The following is a 15237-nucleotide window of genomic DNA, read 5'->3' as shown; positions in this document are numbered from 1 at the left end:
ACTTTAAGACTGCAATATAAAAAAAGAAAAAAAAAAGAAAAGAGCTGAGAAAAAAAGAAAAAGGGTCTATAAAATGTTCCTCTAGTGTTTAGAACAGCCTCGTCACAGATGTCTAGACCATAAATCCCAGCATTTTAATGGCATCTTTTTACTTATTACGTCACCATTGCACATAAAAAAATTCACATTCTTTTAGTTTATTCATCCCCAAAATAACATCTTCAATCGAGGGTATGCTGTCGCTTTTCCATTTCCTTAAAATTTCCGTTCTGGCTGTTGCACACAGCCTAAAGAAAATTTCCCTGTGTTTCTTATCTATAAAAATGTTTTCCTCCCCAATATTAAGGAGTAGCAGCTCAGGGACAATGGGCAGCTTCTTTTTACAGAGTCCTTCAAACAAGCTTGCTATCTGCCTCCAGAAACTTTTAATAGATGGTCAGCTCCATAATAAATGGAGAAAAGCAGCTGATTCTCCACACCCTCTCCAGCATAAGCTGAAATAGTTATCATAAATATTTGCTAGCCTGTTAGGGGCCAAATACCATCTTGAAATAATCTTATAACAACCTTAGGTGTGATTCAGACAGTTTAGGCTTTTTAGTACTTTGTTTAATGAAGAAAGCCAAACTTTTAAAGGGAAAGTCTTCCCTATGTCCAGTTCCCACTTTAGCATATAGGTTAGTTTGTTATTTGAATGCTATTGAAATTCCCCCTTTATATTTATTCCCTGCACTGATTTTAAGTATGATTCTATTTTTTTATAACTGAGGAATTCGCCTTTAGGAATGTTATATTTTTGGTGAACCTCCTCAAAGGTGTTTGTTTCTAAAATCAATATTTAAAATTATACTAATGAGTCTAAAAGGCTACTTGGGCAGTTCACAGAGCCACTCTGTACTGCAGCTTCACAGGCTGTCACACTGTCTCACTCATGTGACTCCTGCTCGTCACTTCCCCCTCCCTCTGCCTGATGTAGCAGAGGAAGTTTCAGCACACAGTTGGAAGGGGAAGTGCTCCTTGTACACAGTACCATGCTGTGAATCTGAAGCATGGAGGTGCAAAGGGACACCAGTACACCTTCCGGCTCATTAGCATTATTTTATTTTAGAAGGAAGGAGGCCATGGATGACAAATATAAGAAGATTACCACAGTCACAGTGCATGCATATATGAGTAAGTGTCCTGGTTTATGCATACTTGATTTTGATAGATTTGGTAGATTTCCTTTGAGTTTTTTTTCGTGTGTAATCTTCTCCCTTTTATTGCCTTATCTGTCTTCTCTATTGAACTATCCACCGCTGCTGCCTGTTGTATCTTGTACCATAAATAGATCTGCTCTTTTTTCAGTGCTGTTGACTGGGAGTTTTTCACAGTTGGCGAAGACTATTTCCTTGTGGTGGCCAATTCTTACGATGGTAATTCATTCTCTGTCAACAGTGTTATTTACAGGTAAGCAAAGTTATGAACTCCAGTTAAAGTATTATTGAATAAGTATCATCTGTTGACTCCCCGACTTCTCTGTTTGGTAGTGCCACCAACCTTATATGAAGAGATAACCAGATCTTCTGCACTGTTGAAAAGCCCCATAACTGTAGGGTGAATGTGCTTGTTGGACAGCTAGGCACACTCAGCCTAGCCAAAATTTGGAAGAAATGGATGGGACAGTTGAAATCCAGCTGCCCAATAATTATCTCCCCTATCATCCACATTTGGGAGTAGAGTCAGAAGAACCTAGTTTGCTAGTCCAGTAAAACAATAGGATGGGCCAACATTCATCTAAAGTATCTGACCAACCTAAGTATTTAAAGGAGGTGCACCAAGTTACAATACTGTAAACACACCCATCAAATGTAATCCTATAAGAATGTTCATTTTTGAAGAACCTTGTGGAAATCCCATTTTGCAGCTACAATATTACCTGTTTACCACAATTTGATTATATTACATTGTGTCCAGTAATTGGACGAGAAAACTGTGTGGCCATTCAAGCAATGGTCATTACATAGTGGGCATGTTATTACAATGCTTATTACCACAAGAATTAATTCCCATTTCTTTATTTCCAGGTGGCAGGGCTATGAGGGATTTGTGGCTGTCCACTACTTGCCTACCTATGGCTGTCGAGATTGGGAAGCATTTAAAACCAACAATGGCTCCTATATAATGTACTCCAGTGCCAAGGAACCAACTGCAAGGGTACTAAAGCTGAGGACTCTATGAATACATGGAAAGCTACAATAGTTCAGTCTGTTTTGAAGAACAGGGTTGGAAGAGCAGTTTATATTGCTCTTCCAACCCATCGACCCCATCAACTACATATCGAACAAACCTCTAGAATGTGAGGAGCATTACCACTAAATATTGGAGGAAGTGTGTATAAAAGCCTGGAAATCTACGGCAGGGTTATGACACCTTTGTGTACATTAAATTGTAAGACTTTGATCACACATGAACTACTAAATGGGCGTGCAGAAGTCAATAGCTAAATGCAAACAATGAACAATATAACTTCTGCTAATTTTGCTGCATTCCTTTGTGTACTAATCATAATGGTATGTTCACAGACCAACAATATATCAGAATCTTGTATTTTTTTTTAACTGTGGAACAAGTAGAAGAAATCCAAGACTGAACTATGGGTAGTTGCTTTGGTTGAAAGCTTCAAACTGCCATGATCTGCCATTCAGATTATATGGTGCTCCATATATACGTATATAACAGCCCTATTGCTAATACTGCATCTTTAGGAACATGCTACATTTTTTCTATTGGAAATGAAATACAGAAAACAAACCTTTGTATGCTTCCTTAACAAATCATAGGCATAAAAAAGTACCATATAGTTCAAAAGAATGTATTGGCTGATATACTATGACTACTGTTGTTAGCTGCTGAATGGACCACTTAATGGTTACATAACATAAAGTGGTATTCCCATCTAGGCATTCAGTTTACTTCATCTGCTATACAAATACAATTCCTTACATACAATTGGATGTTATTGAAAAAAATTACCTGTGTGATTTCCTATAGATGTGGCCCTAATGTACTTGGATACAACCACTCCTGCACCCTGGCAGCAGTGGCCACACATGCATTATTGAGGCACCTGGTAGATGAATTAAATTAAATGTCAATGCCCAGATCGGAATACCTCTTAAACAGTTTTATACAAATTCTACTAGTCCTATTCATATCAGTTGGAGCCCACTGTTTCAGTATTACAGGTCATAACAATGGCAACAACTTTCTATGGATCACAACGTACGAGAATATGATATTCTGGAAATACACATAATGATTTATCCAGAGGATAGTGGATAACAATCAGATAGGTAAGATGAATGGGATCCCCAGCATTCATGAGGATGAAGGTGCATTGTTCCCCATTACAATGGAACAGTGGTTCTGCAATTAATTTACATATTACTAAAATAATGTTTAGGCTAGGTTCCAGGATTAGTAAATTACAGATTAGGGCAGAGGCAGGCAGGAGGAATCTACCATCATATCTACTTGGTGGTAGATTCCTCATCGTAGGGTTCCTTTAATTGGCATTGTTTGTGTAATGAAAAGTTATACAATTCTGGTGTCTATACACAGGAAGTAAACAATGAAGTTTCTGTGGAATGACAGCAAGCAGAGATCTAGAAAACAGTGAAGAATTAAGGCAGAAAGTGTAATGAAGTAAACAATAGAAATTATTAGCTGATAAATCCTTTAAGTTATCAGAGCTCCACTCAATATCTAGCATCTAACTTTAGATAAATATTACTTTCAATTTTCAATGTTTTTTCTTTAAGATGCCCACTCAATTTAGTCCTTAAAAAACCCCAAAACTACAATGAAAGTGAACCATTTAAAGTACTATATGAGCACGTTTCTATAGGCCCATTGCAGAATAAGCTAATATTATAGCAAGAACAGGTTTTGAAGTTTGATTTTGGGTCAAACTCCAACAAAAAGGCATGTTGGATAATTATATGCTCCTCTTCTAAGCCAGTGATGTTATCTGAATCCACTTAGTCATCCTTGTTTAAAATTCCCCAGTAATGCATTATTCAGAAGAGGTAAGCAGGTCTCCTAATTATACGTATCCGCTCAAAAGACTTGTGATTTAATGGCTATGAGGAATGTGCAGCCACAAGTCTATCGTCTCCGGAATTAGTTCAATAAAAAGTCATGATCAACGCACATCCACTGTCATGGGGGTTAGAGGTAGGTTCCAAGCCATAAGATCAGATAAGGAAGCAGCAACATCATTAATGGCACATTGTGGGGCAAACTTTTTGGATTGGGTTCCAGTAACCTCAAGTTCTTCCACTCCATTGCACCTCATGAACATTTTCTCATATTAGTTGGATAGGAGCTACAGTAAATTGAATAATAAGCTATGTAGAGTTTAGCTTTGCATTTGTATGTGTCTTAGCTTTATGTGCTTTGAAGCTGCGTAGAGTAAGTCTTGGGTCTTTATTACATCAAGTCCTATGTATCCCTTTGTGACCTTCTGAAATACTGGGAGGTATGGCCCAGTGACCTTCTGAAAGGCAATATTTTTTGACGTGTGGTTTAAACATAGCAGGTCCCAATTGTGTCACACTAGAGCTGTCTTAGCTGTCATACTGTAGATTAGTTTAGGACCATACAGCTAACAGTGAAAAATTGGAGATTACATATAAAGTGTCATTTCGGCCCCCAGAGAATACATATTCACACATAACACAAGTTATATTTCAGTTCTTTCTCACGTCGTGTCTTAAGTGTATCTATTTGACCTTTTAAAAAGTTGAGAAGTAAAATCCGGTGACCTTCACAAAATCCAATATTAGTTTTACACAAGGTTTAAATATAGTTGGAGAGTTATGTCCCAGTCGTGTCATAAAATGGTAGAGTTCATTCAAATCAAGTGGACGACCTCAGAAACAAAGCATGGTGGTTCATTCTTCAAGGTGATACCAGGAATAGCTCTACAAAGAAATATTTAAAGTATTAGTATTAGTAAAGTGTTAGTATGGTTACATGCATTTAAAATAATACACTTTAGAAATAGCTCTGAAAATATTCTACTACTTTAGGTTTTTCCACAAGTCTTCATGGCAACGGCTTACATACACTATGTATGTTTCTTCATACCCTACCCTATATCTGTTTGTATCTTGGTGGCATGTTATTTGTTTTCCAGGGCTAAGAACTGGAGTGAATAAACCCTAGGATGTCAGATTATGTATATTCTGTTTAACAGGACAGATTAGGAATAATGCTATTTACTGATAAGGTTACTACCGGTGCCATTGTCTTGTTGTCTTAAATGTAACCTGTCACCTATTTTACCTCACTAAACTAGCAGTACCGTTAAATGGGGCACTACTGTTCACCTATAAAAAAAAACACCCCCGGAGTCATGTGACACTGAGCAGAAAAGAGTCAGCCTTTGCCAGAGATGAATCAGTCTAAGGAGTGTCACTTTAGAGGCTTATATCTTTGGGTCTGTTGAAGCTAAAACCATGGTTCTTGTGTCAGACTAAAGAAAATAATTTTCTTTTGTGGTGCCATAATGTAGGGAACCAGAGAAATGGACAGGTAAAGACATAGTTGGAAATGTGAGCTGCAGATAAACATCCAATTCCACAGTTTTTCCTTAACTGCCTTTATCTCTGGTTCTGTAGCTCACAGGTCAGTTGTGGTTTGAAAGATCAAATTCTTATCTTTAATCCGATGTCTTTACTACAATATCAGAACCATGGTTCTAGCTGCTGTGGATGCTGACGATATAGGCATCTAAATTAATGACCCCTTCAGGCTCTGAGCCTAACTTATATCTGGGAAAATAAGCTAAATTTCACAAGACTTTGGAGGAGATTTTTTTCCTGAGATTTCACATAAAGGAGGCAATGCTAGATAGAATATGCTATCACCCACCTGAGGGAACTGCTAGTTTAGTGGGGTAAAAGTATGTGGCTGGTTCCCTTTAAATGGGTAATGTGTTGTTTATTGAAGTGACTTACTGCTCTAAGCTACTTTTAGATATTATGTTTATTGTTATATTTATAATATGTAAATCAATGAATTTATATTTAAATTGTATTAATTTTAATATTATCAATGTATTTATTTTGCTATTCTTCACTGCAACAGCTGGGATTAACAACAGATTTTTTATGTATTTAACAATAAAAACATTAGAATAAAAGTATCTTTTGAACTCTATCTTTCCATCAACTTTGTATCCGCCATACAGTATTTCGTACATGTAGAACTTCCACTCAAAGACAAATACTCCACTTTTTTATTTAAAGAGGTTGTCCAGTCTTTAAAAAACTATACAGAAAAACTTATGAATAATAAGAAAAACTTATGCTTACCTCTTTCATTGCCAACCATCACTGCCTTGCCACTGTTTGTTTACCTATATCGAGCAGTTTCTTTGCTATACACCTCAGATTATCTCAGTGCTGAAGTAGCTCCTTCTTCTGCCTGTGCTGACAAACCCTGTAGTCTGTCTGATAAACAAATCTATGGTCTCACAAGAGACTCACAGGGAAGTGACTGTGCTTTCTCTGTGTAGCAGAGCTGAGTGTGTTCAACTGTGTGTGGATACAGATGTGTCCTACACAGAATAGTGAGGAACAAGATCTCCTCTGTCCCCTATCAGTTCCTTTGTCCCAGTCTGGGATTCTGCAGAACTTTCTCTGTATCTCTCTTTACCTCATGCTCTTGGTAGTGGTATTTTCCAGGTTGGTTATCGGCTCCAATAACAGTGATGGTCTTTCGATTCCTTTATTAATTAGCTTGTGTAAAATGCGTTTCGAGCCTGTACTAGGCTCTTCTTCAGTTACATATAGCTTTAAAAATGTCTAGTAACACACGGGGTTTATAAGTTGTCATTGTTGGCGCGAGATGCGGTATGTCACTATGGCGTCAGGGATGTAAACATAAACATTGTAGTAGCGGAGTTCATTCATAAAATTTTCTAACTTGTTAAAGCTTATATATGTACATATACAATATCATGGATAATTACAAATATATACAAATCTATTGGACGAAACATAGCATATAGAAGAACCAATAATTAATGTACCCAAATTCAATAAATAAAAATTCATAATAGAAATTTTTATAAAATACAATTAAAGCGGAGTTATTGGCGCCGATAACCAACCTGGAAAATACCACTACCAAGAGATAGATTTCCTGTGACGAAAACGCTTTGCCTGTATGTACACTGCGCAGTGTTCAGTGGATTTACTTGTGGGAGAACACAAAGCATCATGGGATCTGTGGGCAGATTGAATTGGACTCGACTTCAGGGCAGGTACAGGAAGACATTAGTCTCCGCCCAAGCCCACTTTTTTATCAAACACTTTAAGTACAGAAAGTGGCAAAACTTTGGAAAGAAAAGGGTGAGCAGCACAATATTGGCATTGTTCTGTTTGTTTTTATAGTGAGAATCACATATGAGAATTTGGTAAAATCATTATAACTTTACAGTTGTCCTTTATGCTGTATCAGGCACACAGCATTTCTGCTAAATTATTGGAACTAAAATCCATTATGGGACCGTAGAGAAGTCGACATAAACAACCTATTTGCCATCAAAAAAACTTCCTTGGTAATATTTATGAATGAATCACCATGAATGAATTACCACCCAGACCTAGTCTGGGCTCTAGAAGAACAGCTACTTTTTGAGAGACTCCTGGTCTTGGCAGAAATTTGCTGTGAAGAGGAAGCCCATGTTCATGGCAGAAGGGGCTCCAGGAGGTTGGTTACAGCTTGCATGACCTCTTGGTGACTCCTTATAATAGTATGTGTAGGAGATATACAAATGATTAATTGAGTCAATATATTGGTGTGTACAGTCCAGCAGTCATATATGGGACTCATTATTAAATTTACACTACTAGTATTATGCAGTGTTGCCTAAACAGTATTACAGTTTTGTATTCTGCCCCCTATTTTTCTGAGTTTGGAGGCCTCCTCTTCTATTTCACCAAGCTGGAACCATAACTTGCATGCATGCTTTACCGGTAACATGATGTCCTATGGCAAGGAGATGCAAGGTACTGCCCGCAAAGTGTGCACCATCTTTTTTTAGGTGCACCTTAAATATACAGCGTTTTTTGAGTCCCTGTATTAAATGTGTCGCAAACTGTGACTAACCAAATTGCAGGCCAATTCATCTTTCTTTCATGTGCAGACAGAAAACTGGCGCAGCCAGTTTGAGAAATCCAGGCCTTTATTACTTAACCACGGCGTGCATATTTACAACTCCGAATTGTCATAATTTAATGTTTGTAATCAAATGTTCCAGCTTTTAAAATGTTCCTCAAATAAAAGTAGTAACATTGACTGCATTCTGCCATATAAATAAGTCCTAGTACACGGCTCTTGTCTGGCATTTATTACAGAAATCGCCCACTTACAGCTTAATTTCCCAGCTGTGTCTTTCCTAAGAGCTAAGCTATTACACACGCGGCCACTTACCAATACTCTCAGACTTCACCACTTACCACTGGACATCAATTGACGATTCTACAATGCCTCTCTGCTGGCCATCTTCCGAATGTGTATCATCATAACTTATAATCATTCTGGTATTAGCTGGAGATGTAAAAACTTCTCTAAAGGTCACCATTTTTTTTCTAGACTTAAAATACACTACATGCGGACCACTGAATATCACATCCGTGTTTCAAATCAAGAGTATTTTGATAAGGCTGACCTATACTTCTTTAATGTCAAGATTGACCTTTAAGGATTTTTTTCTCACAATTTTGGAATTTGGCTTTTGAGATTCAAATCCACTAACAAGAGCATTACACTTACGCCATGTTTCTCTATGGAGAGAGGCGGGGGTTGAGCACTCCCGGGCGCTGACGTGTACCTGCCGTGCTACGGTACGGCGGGCACATGGTCATGTGAATTTAGCCTTGGTATTCCAGTTTATTCAGTAGGATCTGGATGCTACGGGGGCATAGATCTTCAAAATGCACACAAATATACACAAACATTGTCATGATGGCAAGAGAACAATTTTATAGAATGTCAAAAAATGCTGTAGTACTAAGATTTTCATTTGCCATAATGAATAGTGTTACATAGATCCGAACCAGGTAAAGACTCATCCTTCCCCCGTTAACGCCAGTATTTGTTGCTGGTGGGGAGCAATGCCGCTGGCACCTTTATAAATGTAACCTGGACCCAAAGAGGGTTTTTAAACTTTTTGAATTCTATCTAGCCTGATCATCACTACTAATGAACTCTGTGTCAAACCATGAAAAAAAAAAATTCCCCCTCAAATGCACTTTATATCTGGCAGTGCATCTGAGGGACCATTCCTTTATTTACCAGCACTGCAAGTGATGCAATATGGACCATTCACCGATAAAACATTCTCGCTGCCCAAATGGTAGGTTAGTTTAGAATAAAAGTTTATCATTGTGCATAGTAATTTAACATTGTATGCAGCTTTCAGTGGTTAAGAAAAATAATAAGACAGCATGCTATAGAGCAGGATAAGCTGAGCACACTGTACATAGTGCCCTATCTGCGGGCAGCATGTTGTGGAGCAGAAGCTGAGGAGGTTATACTTAGTGTTTATCTGTAGACAGCATGTTATAGAGCAGGAGGAGCTAAGCAGATTGTACAAAGATCCCTATTTGCAGGCAGAATGTTATAGAGCATAATGAGCTAAGCAGATTGTACATAGATCCCTATTTGCAGACAGCATGTTATCGAGCAGGAGGTGCTTAGCAAATTGTACGTAGTTTCCTGTGTAAATGTGACATGTTATAGAGCAGATAGTGTTCAGTAGATTGTATATAATGCACTGTCTGCAGACATCATGTTATAGAGCAGGAGGAGCTGGACAGATTGTTTATAGTGTCTTATTTGTAGGAAGCATGTTATAGAGCAGAAGGAGCTGGGATGATACATAGTGCCCTATCTACGGTCAGAGTTGTGGAAAGGTTACTGTACTCTGTTGTTTCTGTAATTCCCATAGAAGTAAATTGAAATTACTAGAATACCGCTGCACAACTTTCTTAAAATGTAAAGTGAAGCCTCCTGTATTTTACCTCATCAGCCAGACATAAAACCATAAAATGATGGAAGGTGATGTGAACTTATCTGTCCATGATAAATCGCCCTGCCAGTACTAGGCATAAATACTATCGTAAGGTCCTGGCAATGGCGATTGTTCATGGAGGATTATTAATCTTATGTGTCCATCTGCGGCCATTTTATATCAAGAAAGCAATTCAAAACTCTTAATAGCTGTGTATTGGTAAATGACTTAATATCTTAGACACACACACATATTAGGCCAACCCCTTTAACTGACAATAATCGCTAGAAGTGCTAAGTGCTAAAAAAAACCCCATAAAATTAGAAGAGGGGAAGTTGTGCAATAACAAGGGGAATGGTTTTGACATCTAAAAGCTCCAATTTGCAGAAATCATAAAGATGATTTTCACAAATCATGGTACCATCAGGTATTGTGCAGAGCTAGATCTACAACCGTATGTCAAATAATGAACTCCATGAAGTATAGGAGCGTTTGGGAGATTGCTGCTTTCATGTCAAAATATACTCTTCTGAGTCAAAACTTAAAAATTTGCTGGCAGATTGAATCTACATACTAAAGTTACTAATAAATAAAGCACAGGACATTTTTTGAAAAAAAATATGTTTCATTTCCATTAGAAGGACTTTATTAGAGATGAGCGAACATACTCGTCCGAGCTTGATGCTCGTTCGAGCATTAGCGTACTCGAAACTGCTCGTTGCTCGGACGAATACTTCGCCCGCTCGAGAAAATGGCAGCTCCCGCCGTTTTGCTTTTTGGCGGCCAGAAACAGAGCCAATCACAAGCCAGGAGACTCTGCACTCCACCCAGCATGACGTGGTACCCTTACACGTCGATAGCAGTGGTTGGCTGGCCAGATCAGGTGACCCTGGGATAGACTAGCCGCTGCCCGCGCTGCTCGGATCATTCTGTGTCTGGATGCCGCTAGGGAGAGAGCTGCTGCTGGTCAGGGAAAGCGTTAGGGTGTTCTATTAGAATAGTGTTAGGCAGGAGTGATTCTAAAAGAACCCAACAGCCCTTCTTAGGGCTACAATAACGTTATCCTTTTTTTTTTTTTATTTGCAGCTAGTACCATATTGTGAGGAATTTGCAGGGGGACTTGCTACCGTTGTGTTTAGCTCTTAGTGACACACATATCCACCTCAAACACCAAAGTGGGAAAATTTATTAGGGGTTTGATTTCAATTAGGCACAGTCTGCCAGTTTCTTTTTATTTTACGTTTATTTTATCATAACTCAGCGTCATCTCATCAGTGTGCTTTCATACTTGGCTAGAAAATAGCCAAAGGAGAATCCAAACGGCTTACTTACGCCTACAATAGCGTTATATATATTTTATTTCTGGTTGATCTGCTGGTGGCTGTCCTTGCTGCAGTGCATATACTAGCCAATTGTCAGGAATTTGGAGTGAGACTTGCGACCGCTGTGTTTAGCGCTTAGTGACGCACATATCCATCGCAAAGACCGAAGTGGGAAAATTTATTAGGGGTTTGATTTCAATTAGGCACAGTCTGCCAGTTTCTTTTTATTTTACGTTTATTTTTTCATAACTCAGCGTCATCTCATCAGTGTGCTTTCATACTTGGCTAGAAAATAGCCAAAGGAGAATCCAAACGGCTTACTTACGCCTACAATAGCGTTATATATATTTTATTTCTGGTTGATCTGCTGGTGGCTGTCCTTGCTGCAGTGCATATACTAGCCAATTGTCAGGAATTTGGAGTGAGACTTGTGACCGCTGTGTTTAGCGCTTAGTGACGCACATATCCATCGCAAAGACCGAAGTGGGAAAATTTATTAGGGGTTGGATTTCAATTAGGCACAGTCTGCCAGTTTATTTTTATTTTACATTTATTTTTTCATAACTCAGCGTCATCTCATCAGTGTGCTTTCATACTTGGCTAGAAAATAGCCAAAGGAGAATCCAAACGGCTTACTTACGCCTACAATAGCGTTATATATATTTTATTTCTGGTTGATCTGCTGGTGGCTGTCCTTGCTGCAGTGCATATACTAGCCAATTGTCAGGAATTTGGAGTGAGACTTGCGACCGCTGTGTTTAGCGCTTAGTGACGCACATATCCATCGCAAAGACCGAAGTGGGAAAAATTATTAGGGGTTTGATTTCAATTAGGCACAGTCTGGCAGTTTCTTTTTATTTTACGTTTATTTTTTCATAACTCAGCATCATCTCATCAGTGTGCTTTCATACTTGGCTAGAAAATAGCCAAAGGAGAATCCAAACGGCTTACTTACGCCTACAATAGCGTTATATATATTTTATTTCTGGTTGATCTGCTGGTGGCTGTCCTTGCTGCAGTGCATATACTAGCCAATTGTCAGGAATTTGGAGTGAGACTTGCGACCGCTGTGTTTAGCGCTTAGTGACGCACATATCCATCGCAAAGACCGAAGTGGGAAAATTTATTAGGGGTTTGATTTCATATAGGCACAGTCTGGCAGTTTCTTTTTATTTTACGTTTATTTTATCATAACTCAGCGTCATCTCATCAGTGTGCTTTCCTACTTGGCTAGAAAATAGCCAAAGGAGAATCCAAACGGCTTACTTACGCCTATAATAGCGTTATATATATTTTATTTCTGGTTGATCTGCTGGTGGCTGTCCTTGCTGCAGTGCATATACTAGCCAATTGTCAGGAATTTGGAGTGAGACTTGCGACCGCTGTGTTTAGCGCTTAGTGACGCACATATCCATCGCAAAGACCGAAGTGGGAAAATTTATTAGGGGTTTGATTTCAATTAGGCACAGTCTGGCAGTTTCTTTTTATTTTACGTTTATTTTTTCATAACTCAGCGTCATCTCATCAGTGTGCTTTCATACTTGGCTAGAAAATAGCCAAAGGAGAATCCAAACGACTTACTTACGCCTACAATAGCGTTATATATATTTTATTTCTGGTTGATCTGCTGGTGGCTGTCCTTGCTGCAGTGCATATACTAGCCAATTGTCAGGAATTTGGAGTGAGACTTGCGACCGCTGTGTTTAGCGCTTAGTGACGCACATATCCATCGCAAAGACCGAAGTGGGAAAATTTATTAGGGGTTGGATTTCAATTAGGCACAGTCTGCCATTTCCTTTTTATTTTACGTTTATTTTTTCATAACTCAGCGTCATCTCATCTGGCATAGCAGTGTGCTTTCATACTTGGCTAGAAAATAGCCATAGCAATAGGATAGCATTGTTTGGCTTTAAAAACTAAAAAACACAAAAAAAAACTAAAAAACACAAAAAAAAACAAAAAAAAGTTAAAAAAAAATTAAAGTTATAACTTTCATTTTCAAAATGTTTAACCCGAGGGCTAGGGGTAGAGGACGAGGGCGGGGACGTGGGCGTCCAACTACTGCAGGGGTCAGAGGCCGTGATCCTGGGCGGGGTGAGACACCACCTGCTGATGAGGGAGCAGGGGAACGCCGCAGAGCTACACTCCCTAGGTTCATGTCTGAAGTTACTGGGACTCGTGGTAGAGCACTGTTGAGGCCAGAACAGTGCAAACAGGTGATGTCATGGATTGCCGACAATGCTTCGAGCAATTTGTCCACCAGTCAGTCTTCCACGCAGTCCACCCATGTCACCGAAATCGGCACTCCTCCAGCTCCTGCACCTCAGCCTCCTCCCCCCCAGTCTGCCCCCTCCCAGGAAAATATGGCATTTGAACTGGCATACTCTGAGGAACTGTTTTCTGGACCCTTCCCACAGTCACAAACCACTTGTCCGGTTGCTGCTGAGCAATTTTCCGATGCCCAGGTTTTCCACCAGTCGCAGTCTGTGGGTGATGATGACCTTCTTGACGTAGTGGAAGAAGTGTGTAAAGAGGTGTCCGACGATGAGGAGACACGGTTGTCAGACAGTGGTGAAGTTGTTGTCAGGGCAGGAAGTCTGAGGGGGGAGCAGACTGAGGGATCGGAGGATGATGAGGTGACAGACCGAAGCTGGGTTGAGAGGCCGGGTGAACACAGTGCTTCTGAGACGGAGGAGAGTCCTCGACCAGAACAGGTTGGAAGAGGCAGTGGTGGGGCCAGAGCAGGTGCATCAGCGCCAAATGTGTCACGTAGTGAAGCTCCCGTGGCAAGGGCTCCCGCGGCGAGGGCTAGATTTTCAGAAGTCTGGAGGTTCTTTAAGGAAACACCGGATGACCGACGGACTGTGGTGTGCAACCTTTGCCAAACCAGGATCAGCAGGGGTTCCACCACTACTAGCTTAACTACCACCAGTATGCGCAGGCATATGAATGCTAAACACCCCACTCAGTGGCACCAAGCCCGTTCACCTCCGGCCGTGCACTGCCCAGGACCCTGGCACAAAAACCCCATCGTCGCCTCCACGATCCTCCACAGCATCCACCAGCGTTCAGCTCTCCATACCCCAGACGCTGGAGCGGAAACGGAAATATAGTGCAACCCACCCGCACGCCCAAGCCCTTAATGTCCACATCTCCAGATTGCTTAGCCTGGAGATGCTGCCCTATAGGCTAGTAGAGACCAAGGCCTTTCGCAACCTCATGGCGGCGGCCGCCCCTCGGTATTCGGTCCCCAGCCGCCACTACTTTTCCCGATGTGCCGTCCCAGCCCTGCACCAGCACGTGTCAGACAACATCATCCATGCCCTGACCAACGCCGTTTCTGACAAGGTCCACCTGACCACAGACACGTGGACGAGTGCTGCCGGGCAGGACCACTATATATCGCTGACGGCACATTGGGTTAACTTGGTGGAGGCTGGGACCGAGTCTGACCCTGCGGCTGGTCATATACTGCCGACGCCGAGGATTGCGGGGCCTACCTCGGTCCAGGTCTTTCAGGCCTACTATGCCTCCTCCTCCTCCCACCCCTCCTCCACCTCCTCCTCCGAACTACCATCCGTGGGCATGCCGCCATCAGTCGGTAGCTCTAGGCACAGCAGCAGTGCCGTCGCTAAGCGACAGCAGGCGGTGCTCAAACTGCTGAGCCTAGGCGATAAAAGGCACACCGCCCAAGAGCTATTACAGGGCATCACGGCGCAGACTGATCTGTGGCTGGCACCGCTGAACCTGAAGCCAGGCATGGTTGTGTGTGACAACAGCCGTAACCTGGTGGCGGCTCTGCAACTCGGCAGACTGACACATGTGCCATGCCTGGCCCATGTGTTA

General features: G+C 40.8%; 1 protein-coding gene across 1 annotated transcript in view; it reads left to right on the top strand.

Annotated features, from left to right (window-relative positions):
• The window catches only part of TSPEAR (thrombospondin type laminin G domain and EAR repeats), a 76288-nt gene extending 70154 nt beyond the window's left edge, over positions 1-6134 (top strand). Inside the window, exons 11-12 of the mRNA XM_072121275.1 lie at positions 1348-1449; positions 2067-6134. Coding sequence (XP_071977376.1) covers positions 1348-1449; positions 2067-2220 — 256 coding nt within the window. The 3' untranslated portion in view covers positions 2221-6134. The remainder of the gene's footprint in view (positions 1-1347; positions 1450-2066) is intronic.
• Positions 6135-15237: the final 9103 nt, after the last annotated feature.

Source organism: Engystomops pustulosus, chromosome 8 (assembly GCF_040894005.1).
Source record: "Engystomops pustulosus chromosome 8, aEngPut4.maternal, whole genome shotgun sequence".
NCBI lineage: Eukaryota > Metazoa > Chordata > Amphibia > Anura > Leptodactylidae > Engystomops > Engystomops pustulosus.
This window is presented reverse-complemented; position numbering and strand designations above follow the sequence as displayed.